The sequence below is a fragment of the Falco peregrinus genome, chromosome 14 (assembly GCF_023634155.1).
Source record: "Falco peregrinus isolate bFalPer1 chromosome 14, bFalPer1.pri, whole genome shotgun sequence".
NCBI lineage: Eukaryota > Metazoa > Chordata > Aves > Falconiformes > Falconidae > Falco > Falco peregrinus.
The window spans coordinates 4177012-4197055 of record NC_073734.1 but is presented as its reverse complement, the minus strand read 5'-3'; the positions used below and the strand labels follow the sequence as shown (position 1 = coordinate 4197055).

Sequence of the window (20044 nt, the reverse complement as noted above, 5' to 3'; positions counted from 1 at the left end):
GTGGTAAGAGAAGGACCTGGCTGCATGTTGGCTGACCTGAATGCTGAAGGCAATTTCAAGCTGAACAGACATGCATCACAGAACTTGCCATGTCGCTTTCTGTTTATTTCTTGCCAGATTTGCTAATTGTTCGGGTAGTTTTGCTGCAATAAAATCTCACTCCCTCATAGTCCATCTGCTCTTAGCTGATCCTGCAGGGATGCCATAAATCTGGGCTACGACGACATATCTATTTCCATGGCAACTGACCGATGTAGCAAACAAAATCATGATGTCACGGTTATCGGATCTCCAGGGCTTGAACAGGAGAATGAGACCAGGACAGGGAAAATGCCACCGGAACCCAGATGCCTGAAACACAGAAGACAAGGGGCAGACAGTGCTGAGCTCCAGGTCTTGCACACTGTGCTCTAAGGACTTTCCAACGCCAAGCTGATACTAGCAGACCCAGAAAGCATCACCAGCTGGAGGCTCTCAGGGGGAAAAACTGATCATCTCTTAAAAAATCTTACTGATTTAAGCTCAGACCTGTCCAGTTCTCCTGAGCCGCAGGTTGCTGTTTGCTGATGTCTCTCTCCCCACTTGGCAGGAGGCAAAAGTCAAGGGCCTCATCTTGCACTGAAAGCCTCTTGTGCTGTTGATATGCAGAGCGAAACCTGCTGAGCCAGCAGATGCCCATGACTTCTGGTTGCTGCTGAGCCCAGAGCCCCCCATCAGACAGAGGTTGCAGCAACAAAGCTGCCCTTTCTTTTGTGCTTTCAGAAGCTCACCAAGAAGAGCATGCACTAAACCAAGGGGTGGGAACGCTGCAGGCTGCAGGTAGGGGAGCTCTGGGTCACAGAACCATCTTGGAGCTTAATAGCAGTTGTTTGAGACACTGTGTCAGATTCCCTGGCTTTGAAAATTGAAACCTGTGGAAGAATGGTGTGGTTTTGATCTCTGCTTTTCTCCTGTGATGTTTTATATACAGTGTATTGATGTCTCATAAAACTGAGATAATCCCTTGCAATTCTCACACTGTTAAGCCTTTGCCTTCTCTGTCAGGTCCAGGCTATAGAGAAGCAGTGAGCCACTGTAGTAATCATTGTGCTCTTTCTTTTCGCATCTTTGTGTAGGTTTCACGGTGGTTTTTTTTTTTTTAAAAAAAGACAGCTTCATTACTGAGCTACGAAGCTGTGCTGATGTCTTCAAAGAATGGCCAAGAGAGACTGTTCAGGGCTGGAGACACATTTGTTTTCCTAGGCATTTCCAGCACTGCCTGCTCAGCGAACAACAGCGTATTGCACCGCAGTGACATTTGCATGCAGACATACGATATGATCGAAGCCTTCCTGAAGGGTAACCCCCTGCTAGGAAGTTCTTTAGTGCCAGCACAGTCTGCAGATGCCATTGATAGATGAGCAGCTGCTCTTTTGCATCCTCGATTTTGTTGTTTCCCAGAGGCTGTCCACTGTCTCAGTCTTGTTTTCTTTTGTAGGTTCTGTGGGCACCCCGCTCCCAGGGGTGGAAGTGCGCATTGCCACTGAGACCTTGAAGAACGGTGGTCGTTCCTACACCATCCATGCTCAGGGAGATGAAAAGAACACACAGGTAGTGCTCAGCCGTGTTCTCTGCTGCTTCGCTTTGTCTCATGAAAAGTTCTCTCCTCCCCAGCCCTTTGAAGCCCCAAGGACTGAGGCTTGCACTGCTGTTCTTCCCAGGAACTCAGTGATGTTATTTAAGAGTTTTCTCTTGCTTGTTTGTTTTGTTGTTGTTTGTGGTATTTTTTTTTTTATGGGCTACAATAGTCATGGTGCTTTATGAACCACGCAAGGGTTGTCCTTGCATAGGTGAGCACCACCTAAGAGAACAGCACCCCTTGCATGGGGGTGGGAGGTGAAAGCAGCATAAGGGCTACAGGCTACAGTGTAAGATGATGGTAATTGTGTCTGCTAAGGCTGCTGATGACTGAGAGGAAAGTAGTGAGTTGAGCAGTGCCTGCACTTTGAAAGCCAGGACAAAAAGCTGAAGTCTACTGTAGAAGGTAAGAACAAAGCATAGAAGGGGATTCAGGTGGACGATTTTCTGGTCTAAAGAGTCACTAAATATCTGCAGTCTGCAGGGGAGGATGAGTGATTTCTCACCCTAGAAATAGGGTCTGTGTTTATTTCACTGGGTTTGATCAGAGGTTTACCAGTGAGAACTGGAAGGGCAGGACTGGTGGCCTTGAGGGTTGCATTCATTTTGAAACAGTGCAGGGGGAAACCCATCAGTTTTCCATGAAAGTCCAGCTCCATCTGCCAGGTGATATCTGCACCAGCAGTTCTGGTACCTCAGAAACTGGATATCCTTGATGGTGAAGCTGTTGGGCTTTTTTCCTTGTGAGCTACCCCTCTGTTGGGGTGCTGGCCGTTCCCCGCTGCAGAAGCAGCCCCCAGCCCGGGGTCCAGGGTGTCTTGCTGCCTCAGCCCCTTTCTCTGTCTGAACAGGGTCTGCATTCCCGCTGCATCTTCTTTTGCACCCTCATTGCAGGTGCAGGTCATGTCGCCTCCAGCAGATCAATAGCCAGGTGATGTACGGACTCTGCTGAGTAGATAGATGCTGTATGCCTGAGAGAAATTATGCCAGCAACCGTGTGCGCCGTGTGGGTGGGAGACAGGCAGGCACGAGATTCAACCTGAAATATGTGGCTTCACTCATTTCTCTGGGGAAATAGCTTCTCATCTAGCCAGGTACATGTCAAGGGTTTGAAAGGAGCTTCCCGGTCTGTGGCAGGGCATACCAGGGACGCTGCTGGTGTTAAGTGCTGGTGAAAGGCTTGGAAAGCCTTTTTTTTTTTTTTCCTCTAGGTTATCTGTGCTGGCAGCTGGAAAAGCCAGTGGGATCATGGGCAGCCCCATGTGTGGGTTGTAGTCAGGCTGCAGCAGGTTATGTTCTGCATTCTGATGCTGTAATGAAGTGCTGGATCCCACCCCAAACATGCAAAACAAGCCCAGGGGAAAGCTGAGAGGGGGGACCACTCTGGCCAGGGATTCTGACTTTTATTAAAAAAAAAAAAAAAAAGTTTGCTGCTTCTTACTCTGTGCCACTGCTGTGGCATGGCAGAGCAGTGGGCAAAGCAGGAGACCTGGAGCAGCGCATCAGTGCAACGCTCAGTAAGTAGGAAGCAGTGTCTCTGTTTTGTCACTTTGCTGGATGAGTGTTATGTTTCACGGTTTTGTCCCCTCATCCTGGAGTTAGATCTTGGCCATTTTTTTCCACTTGTGTGGAACTGAGATATGAAATATGTGTCCATTTTAATAATGATCCTATAATGCTTTTTTTACCCTAAGGGTTGCCTAGGTGCTTTACAAATTAAGTCTCAGACACAAGAATCCCCAAAGTGTAGCTACTTCCAGGATAAAACATAGACATTGTTCTTCTAAATTATGAGAGGAAAAATAGGTAATTTTTTTTTTCCTGCTCAATACTCCTTCCCCTTCTTTCTGGTTGTATTGAGTGACCAGAGAAGGGGAGCCCAGATGACCTGTGTCTGGTGCTGGAAACCCACCTCCCCCAAAGTGCTCCAGAGAGCTCAGGCTCACATAACTTTTCTCTGGCTTCAGGCTGCTTGAGTTTATATTTGGGGCAGAGGAATTGCCCTTGTATCTCAGCCGTTTCTCACATGCACCCTTCAGTCCCCGGCGCGGGCAGCTGAGGTCCATACCAATGTCTCGCAGTGCTCCCAGGAGCTCCCGCCAGTGCTGGCGTTGGCCCCGCACCCGTTGCTAATGGCTGGCTTTCCATCAGGCTCTCCCTTGGGTTTATTTTGGGTGTTCTGGTGAATTCTCAAGACATCAGCTGGGGAGGACGTGGGGGGATGGTAGAGTTTGCCTTGGGCATTGGCTGATGGGTAGGTAACTCTGAAAGGCTCTCCCTATCTCACTCACCTTGACCCTTGTCCCAGCTTAACTGGGAGTTTCTTCTTGATAAAGGGAGAGAAATGGTCCCATCTGCTTAAGGCCATTGTAGGAGACGGTGGCTGGCTGGGTACCTCCAGGACATCCACAGCATTTCAAGGAGCAGAGCAGAGCTGGCTGCCTCTGTCCCTGAGCTGCCAGAAGGGCCATGGCAAGGTGGGAAAAATGGTCTCCGCTCTCAGCATGTCTTGGCACAGAGGGGTGCGTGGAGATGCCAGGCGTTTGGTTTTTATATGGAGTGTGACTTTCCATCGTAGCCCGCTTGTGGGCAGGTGGCAGCCGCGGTGGCACACCTCTTCTCCCAGTGATGGTGTAATTTAACTGCTTCACACCTGCGGTCACAGGCAGAAAGCCTCACCTGCTGCTTATTCCTGCCCTGAGATGCTGCTGCTGGCGCACTGTGTGCATCATGCTTGGTTAATAATTTATGTCAGAAGAGAGTATGTCAGTGGAATTTATTTAAAACAAGGAGGATCTGACAGTCTGAGTGCTCATCACGCTCCACCACTCTAAGAAAGGCCTGGCTCTGTTTAAAACCAGCTCCTGCATGGCAAAGGGGCTGTCCCTGGGATGAGAAGACCCAGTTGATGTCACCCTCTCTGCCTGTGCCACTGGAGGACCCTGGTGTGGCCTTTTCCTTGTCTCTTATGAAAAGAGATAAAGAAATACTTCTCACCTCCCTCGCAGGAGGGCTCTGAGGCTTACAGCATGTTGGTCGAGGACTAGGATGACAGTGGTGTGGACCTGGCAAAGGCAGAGGGGTCCCAGTGTAAGGACAGTGGCGGGGGGGCTGGTGGCAGGAGGCACACAGCCCTCCCAGTGCCTGCCTGCCTGGGTTTGAAACAAGCATCCACAGCCCCATCTCTGCTCTGGGCATTTCTCTCTGGTTTGGCATTGATACTATGAAAAATTACCAAATGTCACATAATGGATTGCTGGAAAAAAACACCTCCCAGCAGCTGGGCCGGCGCAGGGAGCGCCTGCCGTCTGCCACAGTTATATGACTTTCAGGGCAGGGACCTCTCTTTGTACACAGAAAGCGCAGTGCACATCTGTGCCGCTGCACAGATGATAATGAAACTGCCAAGCCAGAGCCAGTCCTGGCCGCAGTGGGGACACGGGGCTGTGTTGTGGGGCAGCCATGCTGTAGGGTGGCCATGCCTGGCAGTACAGAGGGCTAAGGGTGAGCACTGAGGGCAAGATCTGGTTGGGATGCTGAGCGCCCTGATAGGAGTTGGGCTCCAAGGCATCTCTTCTCACCAGCCTTTCGGCTCCTAGGTGATCTTCATGCCGGGGGTTAGGCGCATTGTCAGGGCAATCTGCGAGGCGTTCACACCTTGGCTCTGCTGTGCAGAAACCCTCCCGACTGCGAGCGGAAAGAGTGCCTGCTTTTGCCAAGGAAAAGATTTGCTTAGCTGTATGAGCCTTGCAAGGTCACCGCCTTCCCCGCTCGTGTTGGGCTGAGGTTTCTGCCTTCTGCTCCCCTCTTGACAACAGAAGACGACGAGACTTTTGCTGAGCTGTTTCTTCCCCACTGACACTGTCTCTCCCATTAGATGGCGGGGCATCGCACCGGTTCCTTTCATGCCACCCTTTGGACATGTTTGGGTGTCCTGCCGCAGTGAGATGCAAACAGGAGCTCAGCGGCATCGCGGCGGTGGCAGAGGAAGGTGTGTGGGTGGCTGGAGCTGGGAGGTGGGGAGTGTTTCTGCTCTGCCATCCGGTAACTGCCTGAGCTTGCAGCAGGGGACTGCTGTAATTTGCAAAGCTGGTTTCTGGCACACCCTGAAGATCAATAATCTACTTAGCTGAAAGTTTGCTGGATCTCTGTTCTTCCCTTCATTTTCTCCCATCCCTTGATTAGAGTGCTGGATTCCTTTCATGCACGTGCTCCAGCCCTTCAATCTCCTTGCAGCTCTCATGAGCCTTGTGCTCCATTGCACGCGGTTTGCTCAGGTTTTCTGGCTGGCTTTTGTGCTGCTTCTGCTAATTGCTGCCACACGTTGGGCTGCAGGCTGGTTGACAGAGCTGACATGGAGCCGTGTGTGATCAGGCTGTCACCCATGCCCTGCCTGAATCTGCACCATCACTGCCAACGCCGAAGCAAGGTGCTCCAGCCCTATGAGATCCCCTCACTGCGTGGTCTGTTCCCAGCTGAGGATGCTCTGTAACCTGGTGTGGGACAGGGCCATCTGCGGTGGGGCCATGTGGGCAGGAGGTGGCACTTGCCATTGGTGTCACAGTGACACAGTGTCCCCCAGCTCCTGCCTGTGCAGGAGCATGGTGATGCAGAGCATGGTCCCTTGGAGACATACTGTCCTTCGAGTGCTTGGAGAAGTGCTTCCCCTCTGACGCATCCCTGGAGAGCAGAGGTGTGGAGGTGGATGTCAGGAGACGGCAGCAGCTTTGCCTGCTTTGAGCCATCCCAGCTATCACTCCTGCAGCCGCTCATGTCCAAAGCAGTTCCTAAACTTTCAACCTACCTTAAGCAGCTGCCTGTTGAGTCTGTCTGACCATATAGGCAGGCTCAGTAATCTTTACCCACGGCCCTGGATGCTTTTTCTCCTGTTTCCCCCCACCCCCACCCCCTTGAACTTTTGGCAGCCCAGGGATCTCGCTCTCCCCATGCCTGGCTCTGGTACACAGGAAAGGGTTACAGCTCTCCAGTGCTGAACGTTTCAGTTTGCTTTGTTCAGTGCAATGCATATTTCATATGCTTAGCTTCCCAGCTGGCAGAGGCCTGGAAACCCTGCAAGCTGTCGGGTATTGTCTCTCTCCTTCTTTATTTGTTTGTTTGTTGGTTGGTAGGTTTTTTGGGTTGTCATTTTTGTTGATTTTTTTTTTTTCTTTTTCCCCAGATTGTTCACTCACACGAAAGCCAAACCCTAGTCCCTGACAATAGGGGTCTATCAATAGATAAATGGTTTCACAGCTGTATCTAATGCAGTGCGCTAGCCAGGGCTTTTATGGCAAGTAATTTTCTTGTGATGAGGCTGCGGAGGGAGCTGTGCAGGACGTATGGGTTGCAGGAGCTGGCAGCAGGAGGACGCTGCAGCCATGGGCTTTTCTCGTCGCCCCCCACCCCCCCCAGGTTGTAATTGTCTCGTTGTTTATCCATATGCAAGCTGTCGTCCTGGACTGGAACCGGCTCGGCTGCGGCCATCCCTTCCGAAAGCCACCAGTGTGTCCTGGCCCCTCCTCCCTGTGCCCCCTGTGTCTCTGCCATCTGCTAGCAGCTTGCTGCTGGTTGCCAGCACCTCTGCAGGGCTGTGGGTGTTGGGGGCAGCTGGCACCGTCACCCTTTGTTATGACCGGAGGTCTTGGCTGTTGATGCCCCTGTGGAGAGGACCAGGAATGGCTCCACCTCACTGACATTCAGCCCAGATCTCTGGAGAAGCGGTGGGGAGGTGCTTGGTCACCACTGAGCTGCCAGGGTTGTCTTGGAGGCTTCCTCCAAGGTCTGGGCACCCCCCATGGCTGCTGCCTCTGGGGGTGGGTGCCGTGGACCTTTTGCATCTCCCCATCTTTTGCTGACCCAAGGAGGAGCATCGTGAATGCTCCATCCCTGGAAATATTCAAGGTCAGGTTGGACCGGGCTTCGAGCAACCTGATGTAGTTGATGTCCCTGCTCCTTGCAGGGAGATTGGGCTAGATGTCCTTTAAAGGTCTCTTTCAACCCAAACTTCTCTATGATTCTATGACTTGGATACTTGGCACCTCTCTGGGCCAGGTCCCACATAGAGGTGCTGTTGCACATGTACCTCTTGTGTGGTTGATTCTTCTTTCTCATCCATCCAGGTATTTTGAAGCAGCTGGTGCAGATGTACCTGGCTCTTCTCCGGTGTGTAGCTCCTGAAGCTAGAGATAGGCACGTGCCAGCTGTGACTGGCATTCCTGAAAATGGACAGGTATGGACATGCTGGTGGGGACGTGACCACCTGGCCCAGGGAGCCACCCTGGTTTGTTCCTTTCCTATCCTGATAAGACCTCAGCCTAAACCAGTTTGTTCTTTGTCCTCAGTGCTCCTACACTTCCCAGACATCTCTCCTCCCGATGGTACAGTTTTCCATCTGTTTTTTTTATCCCTGCTGCATCCCATCTGCAGGTACTGGTACCTCCTGCAGGTCTCTCGGTGATGAACCTTACCTCCAGTGTCCCAGTTCCATCTACCATCAGCGGCTTGCTGCTATAGGTGCAGGACATGCCATATGGTGCTGAAGCCCCTTACAGTGCCTTCATCAGGACAGCAAGTCACTGATTCAGGGTCACGCTGTGACTTGAGACTTGGGGTGACATTCAAGTTGAGCGATGGAGAGCTGGAGGCTGGCTAGCGAGGCTGGCTGGCTACCATAGGGGCTTGCGGGATGCTTTGGGCTTAGTCTCCTCTACCTGGGTCTTGGCCCCACCTCATGAATCTTGCTCTCAGCCCTGTGATCTGTCCCGTCAGTAGTCACCTTCTGGGCAGGCAGCGTGGGGAATGTGTTGTTGAAGGCAGCCTGAATCAGATCTGCTGCTTTTCTTCTATCTGGAACATCAGTCCTCAGGTTTTCTGGTGCAATCCACCTTTGGTAAACTCAAGCTGTGCGCATTTTTTCCCATTTTCCATTTGCCTCTGCTCCTTCCAAAAACTCCTTCCAAAGCCTTCACAGTGTTAGACACTGCAGTTGTGTATGTTCCCGTTACAATTTCTGTTTCACTATGTTCCTCTCGTCTCCTCGGTATCCTATTTTGTGTCCTGCCCAAGTAATTCAAGTTTCTCCACTTGGTTGCCCAGGCTGCTTTCATTACTGTATAAACATTTTAGTTGCTTCTCATTGATCTCATCCAGTTCTTTAGTCAACTCAGTAATTGCATTCTCATAGGTATTTATATTTCCTTCCTTCTTTCTGTCTGTCCTCTGATTATTTTTTTTTTAATTTGTGAAAATAGCTGCATTTTATTTCCTCCTGGTAGTAGAAGTGGAGGGAGGCAAATTGTGTTAGCATCATGTCCCTTTGTTTCTTAGCTGAAAAGTTTTCTTATCCCAGGAGCAGCCTTGATTCCAGAAGACTGTTTTCTTGCACATTGAAATTGAATCTGTCAAGAAGAACCCTCTTTCCACAAGTCTTCCCTTTGAGCTAACCTTTGTCGTAGCACCCTCAAGATCTCTGTTCATCTCTTTATTATTGTTTTATGCTTTCATTTCTCCTTGTAGCAGGGGGATGACCGGTCCCTTTCACTAGGCTGGCAGTCCTGGTTCTCCCAGCATGAATGACAAGAGATGGGTGGATTCTTCTCTCATCCCATCTTGGCTGGTGTTGGTCTTCAACCCTTTTCTGTGTCCTTGCCTGTGCCAGGAGAGCCTGGGAGATTGGGGTGTTCATGTTTGGTGTTGGGAGGCACGGGATGAAAGCAGGTCTCCTGCCAACACAGTTGCTGGTGCTTGTTTCTGCTTGATTTTTGCAACTTCACAGGTGAGTCCTTCTGAGCTATGGGTTCAGGCTGCGTGCCTCCTCCCATGATATGCCTGTTGGACTTCCATTGGGTTGTGGAGGCTGTCGCTGCTGTAGCGTGTCTTGGAGATGTTTGCAAAAGAGCCCTGGATGTGGTGGGGAGATGCTGAAGCACAGAGACCAGAAGAAAAAGGGACGATCTCTGCCCCAGAGCGCTTCCAGCCAAAGGAAGGAGGCACTGGCTACTGCGGGATGGCTTAGCACAAGGAAGCAATTAGAGGCAGCGTGATCGTCTGTAGTCACAGCACATCACAGCCTCGCTGACCTCAACTTTTAAGTGAGGCTTATGAAAAACGAACCGAAGGTGGGCTGCTAATTGAATCCTTGCCTGGTCCTCTGCCTGCCCCCGAGCACAAAATCAGAGCGGGCGTTGTGAGGGCACGTCAGGAGCCTTTGTCTAATGAAGAGAGCTGAGGGAGTGGGAAGATGTGCTGACATCTCGCCTCGTTTATTATCTTCTGAAGCCTGCAAACAAGAGGGATGAGAACAGCAGCGTGGAGAGCTGATGGCGTTTCTGGAATAGTGTTACATGTCTAATTTATGGTGTTAATATAGATCAAGAAGTTTTGGGTCCATGGAGCAACTGCAGGGAGGACTGACCTTTCCCAAACTGTTTTCTGTGGTTCTTTTGGGATCATCTGGAGTTAATCAGTCCTGGTAACTTTCAAAAATCAGTATTGCCTAAAAATATATACAGTCACTTTTGTTTTCAGTGGAGCAACATTTGCTTTAAGTAGAGGGCTGGGTTTTCTGAAAATAAGTTTCAGTGTTCCAGCTCCACTGTGCACCAGTCTTGCTTTTAAATTTATAACCCTCCAAAATGAAAAGTAAATTGATTGTGTTATTCCCAGCCCTTTTATAAAAGTTAACATTGCAAAAACAGATGTGAAATGTGGCCTTGTAGATTACAGCCTGGGTTTGGGGTTTTTTGGTTGGGTTTTTTTTCCCCTCTTTCTCTCTGTGCTGTGTCCCCAAGGAGCAGAAATCTGCCTTTTTCCAGCAGGAGGAAAATTGTTCTGTGTCTAAATTGCCTCCTGCTAGCCTTCTGCAGGATGCTGCAGGACACGGAGCTCAGAGGAACGATAATGCTTTTACAAAACCAAGCAACTTAGCAGGGAATTTTTAATTATGAATGTGCATGAGAGTTCAAATTGCCTGGGAATTTGGTAATGCTCTAGCAAGCCTCACACCTTTAGGACATCCATTCAAATATGGCCCAGGGAGACAGTGATTAAAAGGCACTGTCAAGCAGATTATTGGTTTCCAGCTTCCTTTTGGAGGCAGGTGAGCATGCCATCACCCACCGTACCAGTTCTGGATGTAGCGTGATCCCCAGGTCTGGAAAAGCAGTCTGAGCAAAGCCTGGAGCTCCCGTGCTTTCTCCAGGTCAGTGGGGGCTGAGCTGTTGGACGCTGTATTGGGGCAGGGCTTTGCTCTATTGCAGCACTCTGGGCCACCAAAATCTTGAAAGGGCGGGTGAGTGGTCTCATGAGGGACAGGGCCTGTGTCTGGAAGCGCTGGTAGCAGGCAAGCTTCGGCAGCAGTGTGGTGGTGAGTGTGGCAGGGCACCCATGCTCCGCAGCTTCACCCTGGGGTGCCAGGGGCAGGCGCGGCAGTACTTTGGCTTCATTATTTTATTTTCCATGCTCTGGTATGTTTAAAAAAAAAAAAACAAACCCAAAAAAGCCAACAACCCACAATGGAAAAAAGTTACTACTTTGCGAGAACTGCTAAAAGGGCTTCATCACTTCCATAAACCTCATGCATATAAATTATTGTCTTCTATTAGTCACTTAAAAGGCTAGGTTGCTTAATTATTTTGATCACAGTAATCACTTATTTACAAGGTGGGGAAAAATGCCAAGCACTTCCAAAGCTGAGCAGTGCAGTAGGGCTGTGGCGGAGGCGGCAGGGCTGCAGAGGCATTTCTTTCCTCCCCACAAATGTAAATGCTTTTGCTTTTCTTGGTTGTTACCAGTGATGGTGCCCAGCCGGTGCATGCCCCAGGCTGTTCTCTCCTGCTCTGGCAGCAGTGGTGTGAAAGAAGCTGGGCTGCTCAGAGCCCAGCATGGTGGGAGCTGTGGGCGCAGGCTGGCTGCTGGGAACTGGTTCTTCATGCAACCAGGACCGCGGAGGGTTTGGAAAGTGGGCAGGAGGGTGGAACAGGGAGTGGGGACCTAGGGACAGAGGTGTAAGTAAAGAAGAGTAAAAGGAAAATGATCGTTCTGCAGGGTAAGAAGACCCCCTTGCGGTGCCCTGCTCCTCTTCAGCCCATTCAGGCAAACTGCTGTTCTGCAACTGCACTGTCTTGTGCTTCTGGGGCATGAGAGTTGCAAGGTCCTTTTTAACATCCCTCCTGAAGAAGATGCTCTGATCCGCAGCCTTTGGTACTCACCCAGGAAAGAGGTTCAGTTTATTATTTTTTGGGGGGTGGGGGGAAGGAGGGGTCTGGTAGAAGTTAAATGTGTCCTGAAACTTACTGTTTGCAGCCTGAAGAAGGTGTTTGGCTTTTTTCCTAAAACCTTGTCTGTTTTCCTCCCAATCCTATCAGCCCAATAACAAGTTATTACCTCCCCTTAAAGCCTCGCCTTCCAGCTTTCACTCTGCGGCTTCCACATGTTTCTGCTTAGGAATCCACCGTGCCTCCCCTGCTTCCCAGCGAAAAACGTGCTGCTCTGAGCCTACCTCCATAAAAGCCCCTAATTCCATTACAGTCCATTACAAGCTCCTCTCCCGCAGTTCCCGGAGGAGCGTGGGGCAGCGTATATCAGAGACCGCAAGAAAACAAATGGCCACTTTGAACAAATCCCAGGGCCGCTTGCCAAGCGGGGATTCCCAGCTATTTACAAACTGCCCTCGCTTCCTTCTTAATAAAGAGGTAAAATGGAAGCAGGGAAAATATGAATTTTATAATCACTCAGTTTTAGTCCTTCAAAGGATTTATTACAACCTTTTATTTTCATGCGTGGAAAATGTAATCTTATCTATAGTATGCCGGCTGGCCCAGCTCAACTTGCCGAATCGGTTTTACAGCAGAAAGCTATCAAACGGCAACCTTCGGGGGCACGCTGTGCCTGGGTGTTAAAGTTGCTCGAATGCATTAAAGCGGTTGAAACATGCATTAAAATATAGCACTGGGAGAGGAGGATATCTGTGCAATTAGCAATCTGATGCTTTCAGCAGCTGCTTGCAACGTCGATCCAGTGTATCAACAACGGGTGCCGCTGAGATTTGACAAGGAAGGAAACAAACAGACTAGCCATGCTGCTGCCACCAAAATCCTGCTTTCAAAGTGGGTTAGCAGCCAGCTAGCTTGGTGTATGTGGGATTTTAGCAGGGATCAGATGCAAGGGGTTGTAGGAGCTAAATGCCTTGAACTTTGAATTTTAATTTATGCTGTTTGTAAGCAGCAGAAGCTGCTGGCACTGGGGTGGTTTGTGTCCCCTCTGCTACACTGGGGAGCAGTGCCGGTGACATTCGGAGTTCAGCAAGCAAAATCCTATTAAGATAACGTCACGGCCTTTCTGTTTTACTGTTTGCAAGCCAGCTATAACATCATTAAATTACACAACAGGGAGGTGCCTGCTGCCAAGGAGCTCTGCTCGAGATAAGATGTGGGTTGAGCCGCTGCCAAAATTTGAGTTGATATGACAAGAAATTTGGAGCTGGTTCAAGGCTTGATTCACACAAGACATTGCAGCGTGCAGGTAAACACTGTGCAGGATTGGTCCCTGGGGCAGCTCTGCTGCTCTGATCCGGGGCACGGTGCAGGTGGGGCTGGCACTGTGCAATGCCTGTGCAGGGCAGGGCTCAGCTGGGCAGGCGGGGGCTGGAGACACTTCTAGTAGCCAAATTTCCACCCGTTCTCGTGTTCAGCGCCGACAAGCAGAAGACAAAATCTGGCAGGATCTGTAGATGAAGCTCAGGCAACTGTTCACAGGTCTTCACCGTTCTTACCTCTGCCAGCCCCTCCCCAGCCCTTTTGGGGGAGTCAGAAGCGGCCTGACGGCTAAAGGGATTAACTTTGCAGGCTCGCACTAGTAATTAAAGCGCCTTTAATGTGAGGGTGATTTTGATAGTCAGTTATCTCTAGCTGAGAAGGGGTGGATGGGATACAGTGGCGGCGGTGTTTGCACAGCGTTTGCAGGGAGATGGGTGGTGGAGTTTCCCCCTGGGAGGAAAGGTGTTGCTGGCACGGTTGTAAAGACTGGGTTACGTGATGGGCAAAACTGGAACTGGGAATACTGTGGGCACTGGGTTGCTCAGGGAAGTTGCTTGTTTTCTGATTCCATGGCTGGAGGAAAAGGAACAAGAAGAAAAAGCTGCACTGTAAAACTACATGCAGCCTCTGTAACAGCACTGAAACCCTGCCTTGCTGGTCCTGTGTCACCCACCACATCCCTGCCATGCTTGCCCACGCGGGCTTTGTGCCTCTTGCCCTTTTGCTGCTGCAGGTACGGAGGTTTGGGCCTGGGCTCTCCTGACTTCACGTTTCTCTGTGCTGTCCTGCTTGTGGATGGTCTGGTCTTCAGGCTCCCTCTTTCAGATCCCCAGGGGAGAACTCATCCAGCACCATCTTCACCTTGCCATCACTCAGCAAAACTCTTGTCATCAGCATTAATGAGCTTTTCTCCTGCAGCATCTTCCAGGCAGTGGGGATGATGCACAGCCAGAGCTCCGGGGGCTCAGCCCAGCCCGGGACACACAGAGGCATGTAGGCAGTTCTGTAGAAGTGCCTGGGCTGTATGGGCAGAGATCCTCATGTCACCCCATCCTCCAAGACAGGACATCAGGAAGGAACGACTTAAAACAAAAATTGTGCCTTAAAAGCAGCTTTCTAAGTATTTTACATTAGAGGAGCTTTGTTTCCATCCAAAGGCTGTGCTGAGACACAAAGCCTGCCCTGCTCTGCGACTCTGCTTGGCACTCCAGTTCTGCTATTACTGCTTTCCCTTGTGGCTGCGTTTCTGGCATTGCTGTCTTTTGGGGTCCCAGATGTATCTTGGCCGTGTTGCAGCAGCTCAAGTACAAAGTGGCTCGGAGTTCCTGTTACTGGAATGTTCTTTGCAAAGGGATGGAGCAACGTGTACAAGCACATCTCGCGGTGACCTTCCATCCCAGGAGTGGCTTTGCACATCTTCCCTGCAAAGGACTTTAGGTTGCCGCAGTCCCACAAGTAGTGTGATGTTTGTGCCTCTCTAGTGCCTCATCCCATAGCCTGCCTCTGTCCTTATAACTAAAAAGCGATGTACGTGCAGGGGAGATGAGATACCATGCCATGTCAGGCAAGTCTGTGACCTTCCTGTGATTCTCCAGTTTCCATAACAGCAGGATGTTTGTTTTGTTGCCGTAGAAAACCTGCCCGTGCAGGTTTGCAGGGTGCTGAGTTGTCACTACAAGCGTTTGCCTTCTAGTGAGCCTGAAAGGAGCCGCGTGTTCCGGAGAACAAATCAGATGGTGTTTCCTGCCACCTCCTCAGGAAAAAAAAAGTGTTAGATTGACAGTTTTGGAAAACCAAGTTTTCTATCTATCAACAGAGCAGACAGCAGCGTGGCACAGCCATGGGAGCGCATCGTCCCCTGCTTCCCCCTGCCTCACGGTGGCGGCCCCCAGGCTGCATTGCCTGGCTGTGGTGTGCAGGACAGTGGTCCTCGCCCCTGAGACAGCAGATCCAGTGCATCTGGAGCGAGTGGTGGCGGTGCCTTCAACATCAGATGAGGATCCGATCTCACAGCTGCTGTGGGACAGCAGTCCGTGCTTCCCCTCCCCAGGGAGGGCAGGGCTTCGCCACTGCCAGCCCAGCAGCAGGTTGCTGCGAGTGCCAAGCAGTGCAGCTGGTGGCCCGTGGCCCCTGTGGCTGCTCTTTCCATGGCTGAGCCAGCCACTCGCCCTTTCGGCTTGCTGCTGTCACTGCCAGATTTACAGGCCTGGAGGTTGGCAGCACTCTGGGGATGGGACGTGGAGTTGGGGATGCGTGGGTCTTTCAGGACATGGCCTCTGTGACCTGGTTTCATCCATCCCCCAAGAGCCTAAGCTGTGGGGAAGGGCCATCTTGCCAGAGAGAGATGGGAGACGGGGCCCCTGAGCCGGTGGGTGCCTGGATTGAGGTGCCTGGAGATGGCACAGCATGACACGCTGCCTCTGCTGATGCACCCCCAGTATCCTACTCCCCAGACTGTGCTGAAGCTCCGAGGGCAGCAAGTGGGGATTGGGGCGAGGCGTCCCTGAATTACCTCCTGGGAGAGAACCTGACCCTGGCAGAGGTTGATGGGTGCTGCAGTGGGAGCAGGGTGCAGAGAGCTCTTATGAAGCCGGTCTGCATCAGGCCATCCAGGGGTCAGAAAGGACCGTCCCTTTCCCAAGAGTATTTCCCACATGTTTGCATGCAAGATCTGTCCTCTGCTCTCTGCCAGCAGCTGGAAGGCGTCAGCCTGCCTGGGCTGTGGTTCCAGGATGGCAGTTCATGTTTCCATGTAACACAGATGTCTATTTTCAGTGCTTTTTAATATCAAAGGTGCTTAGGTGAGCCCTTCCATCTGAGGAAAGAGGTCTTGCAGGTAGGCAGGCTGTATCGGAGGTTGGTAAAGGCTGGAAGGGCACATGGTGTGGGTCCTGCTTGCCCCCCACCATGCTGCATAGCAAACCATGGTGCTGGGGGACAGGTGGTGGAGGCAATGCGGCTGCAGGGACAACTCCTTGCTGCTGCTCCCTGGGATGCATTCACTGTCTGCTTGTCCTAGGTGACACCGGGTCTTGAGGGGCAAGAAGGGGAGCTGCTTGTGAAGGGACCCTCCGTCTTCCGCGAGTACTGGAACAGACCCAAAGAAACAGCAGATGCTTTCACACCCGACGGCTGGTTCAAAACAGGTACTGGGATGGCTTCCCCGTGGTGCCTGGCAGAGGGCAGCCCAGGGAGACGGGGGGCAGCAGCTCTGGTTTGGTCCCTGGGGTTCCCTGGCTGCTGGTGGGGGTTTGGAGATGGGTGGTCACAGCCTGACCAGGGATGCAGGCTGGACATGCTTCCAAACGCTGGGCTCGGGCAGGGGCTTTGCTTATGTTGGCTACAGTTAGCCAAGTAATGGGGTATGTTTGGGGTTGTAAGCATACTATATTGGTGCTTAATGTTTTATGGGGACTTAAACTTTGTAAATGGGTGGGATTTAGCTTAATCTACATGGGGACCACATCAGTGGAAAACTCCAAGGTGCTGGATCTGTCCTGCCTCCTGCTGGGTGTCTGTGGGGGAGTTTGCTCTCCTGGTTATGACTGAGTATTTAAGGACAAGGTGCGTAGGGTTGAAGCCATGAGCACGGGCAGCGCGGCCGCATGGGCTGGGCTGGGGTCATGGGCTTGGTTGCCGGCGTCACGAGGGAGCTTTTCAAGGAACCATTGTTTGTAAGTCAGAAAATACTAACTGATGGAAAGCTGAACTTTCTGGGGAAAAATCACAGCGGGTGTCTTCAGTGTGGGAGCAGTTCAGGCAAGGGTTTTGAAATTGCCAGAACATTTTTTTTAAAGTGAAAAGTCTCGGTCTTCCAAATAATGAGACCTTTTAATCTGAAACTAAGGCTTATTTTATTTTTACATGTGATACATTGCAGAAATGCAAAAGAAATGTGTCTTTTTCTGGGTTTTCTTAGGATTTGCCTTTCCCTTTCAAGCAAGGGAACAGTTTCTGAAGCATAAAATGTTTCCAGGGATGGGAAAACCTCTGATATTTGCTTCTTTCAAATCAAATTTCACTAGACAGTAATACTCTAATAATAATAATACCTATTGCAGGTGGGTCCAGTGTGTGCCTTGGTAGGTTTTGTCAAATATTTGCAAACAGAAGAAAGATCGCATTACCCTGTGATAGCAGCAGATGCCATTGGGACTGTCCCCACCTGAAGCTGCTGTGGCTGGGATGGCAAGTTCTCGGAGGAGAACTCATGGCTAATCCTGCTCATCATGGGGATAACAAATTCAAGAGGATACCAGGCTGAAGACCTTTCCCAAATGGAATAGATCTGACAGGCCATGAATAAGTTATGTGCTTCAAATTACACCTCCCGATCTGCGTGTGGCATGGCGAGCATCAGAGACTCCTTGGTCAGAGGTTCCTGGCCCCCGGGGCCATTCTGCAATTTAGATTGAGAACTAAACCAGCCGCAGGATGGGTGGGTAGGCTCTGGCCCCGGCCGCTGGTTGGTATCTTGGCGTGCCCACCTTCCTGCTGCCCCCGCTGCCGGCTGGCAGCTGTTTGGGCAGTGGGGTAGATAAAGGCAGCGCGCTTGTCTGCCTGCACCGAGCCCCACCGCCGGTTAATCTTGCCAGTGTAGACGGGCAGGCTGGCTCATTTCTGCCTGGCCTTAGCATATACACAGCTCTGACTTTGCCAGTCCCCTCTTTCACTGTGCGTTAGCAGTGCCACCAAGTCAGGAGTCAGGCTGGGTTTCTGATGCCTTCTGTGTAGTCTTATTTATGGTTCCTGAAGAAGCTGTGATTTATTATTATTGTTACCCAGAAGCAGACGTGGAGCTGCCCTGCCAGCAGTGTCACCATGGGTCCCCATCCCGGGCAGGTACCGCAGGCTGGGACTGGAGCATCATCAGGCAATGTGTAGGGTACAGGGCAATCAGCTTTAAAAATTTTTTTGGTCGACACTCCTGATGAATATTTCAGATGCAAAGGAATAGCATGCATTAATTATTGCAAAGAGATGTCTTTAGGAGAAAATGATTTTGAAATTCAGTTTAATTTCATTGTAATGCGCTGCAAACAGGAAGGGAGTATGTGTGTTTAATTGGCTCTCGGGGGTAAGGCCGGGAAGATGGCATGCCTTTGTCACAGGCCATTAGTGATACAGACTGCATAATGAGAGAGTACAATCAGCTCACAGCTGCCGGCTCCTACGGGGAGAGAATGATATTAAATAGAAATCAGTATAAATTAAACTTAACCCTTTCGCTAGCTGAGCAAAACTCAGAGCTAGAAATAAGGGGGGGGGGGGGGAGGAGTGGAGACAGCCGTTGGGGGGCTTGGGCCAGGTTGAGGGTACCTGACTGAACACCCTCAGTGGCAGACCCCTGGCCAGGCTGCCTCCCCAATGTCCCTGCAGCTGCCTAGGGAGGACAGCAGACTTTTAACCCTCTTCCCCATCCCGTTCCCCACTCTTTGCCTTTCTTTCCTTTCTTTCCTCCCCTGACTGCTTGCTGCATCTCTGGTGGATGTTGGGTCAATGGGGCTATTTTATTCCTAAGCCTCATTTGGCTGGCAGTGCCGTGAGCAAGCCCTGTCGCCCCTTGCTCGCCCTGCTGCCACTGCCACGGTGACAGTCTTCAGAGATCACTCAGAAATGGCTAATGTCCCTGTGGTGGTAAAAAAAACACTTCAGGGAAGCGAGGAGGTTGTGTCCCATCATAGCAACTGGGATCTGGAAGGTGAATTATCCCCATTAAGCAGAGGTGGGTGACTTTGGAGCGGAGACTACACTGACAGAATCCAAAACAGGCAAAGCCTGGCCGCTACCAGGCTATGATCTGCTGTATCTGACATTTGCAGGTTGTACAGGTCAGTGTTTTAAAAGTGAGGCTGCACGCGTGTGCATGGTGCTCCCAAAAAATGGGTGATAGTATTTCTTAGACCGTGCTAGCATTCCCCTCGCTGCCGGACCCTTGTGCGGGTCCCCACCCAAGTGACCTACAGGTCAGCTAAAGCAGATGACGGTGTGATTGCAGGCAGCCAGCCACCAGGTCCCCACGTCCCCCAAGGACATGGGGAATGTGCACTCAGCTGCGGCAGGGACGAGGTTTGAGAGGGTAAATTTGGAGACCGTGCGGGTAGCTCCTCAGCTGTCATTGTTAATGGTGATCCAAAATACCAGTGGGTCAGCGAATGAAGAATAATTATAGCAGGGGGAGCCCTGGCATGCTGCCTGGCAGCACTTTGTGGGAGTCTGTCACTGGAAGGGCACTGCTCTGGGGTGGCACTGCACAGGGATGGGGCACGTGGGGAGGAGTGTCTCGCGGTTGGCACTTGCTGTACTATTAAACAGAAGGCGATGTGATGTCTCTGCATGCTGAGCACCGAACGCGGGCTCCGTGCACTCCGTGCATACCCTCCCCGTGCATTACTGCCATCTCACGGAGTGGTATGTCCTGCTGGCTTTGCTGAGTATAACCAGCGTGGGGCTCTGCCTGGGTATCCATCCTCGGAGGTACCAAAGCCAAGAGTCAGTGGAGTTCGTTCCCTCCTTTGGTTTTGTGATCAGAGTTAACCTGGAACTGCTGCATGGGGCTTGCATAGTCTGAGTGCCCGTTCCTTTCCACACCTGCCCCTGGGGTGAGGGACGATGCTTAAACCTTGCAAGCCACCTGCTGAAGTGTTCCATTGGGTGCTTTTCTGGGCTGCTTCCTCCAATGCGAGGCTCACAAAGGAGTCTTGCATTTTTAAGTCTTTTCTAGCTGCATGTTGTTTATTTCCGTAGTGCCTTCCTCAGGCCAGTTCTCTGTTTCTGGTTGCTATTCCTGTAAATTGAGTTATCATGGGGTTTTTTTTCAGAAAGTATAGGGACCCAAAAAAAGAAGAGCCAACACTTTGATGGGAGCAGTCATATTCCTGTCTGATTGACAA

At 51.1% G+C, this 20044-nt stretch overlaps 1 protein-coding gene across 3 annotated transcripts in view; it reads left to right on the top strand.

Annotated features, from left to right (window-relative positions):
- Positions 1 to 20044, top strand: part of ACSF3 (acyl-CoA synthetase family member 3) — a 66224-nt gene that overhangs the window by 20366 nt on the left and 25814 nt on the right. For all 3 annotated transcript variants that reach the window (XM_055818691.1, XM_055818692.1, XM_055818693.1), the window contains exons 6-7: positions 1478 to 1590; positions 16171 to 16297. In XM_055818691.1, coding sequence (XP_055674666.1) covers positions 1478 to 1590; positions 16171 to 16297 — 240 coding nt within the window. The remainder of the gene's footprint in view (positions 1 to 1477; positions 1591 to 16170; positions 16298 to 20044) is intronic.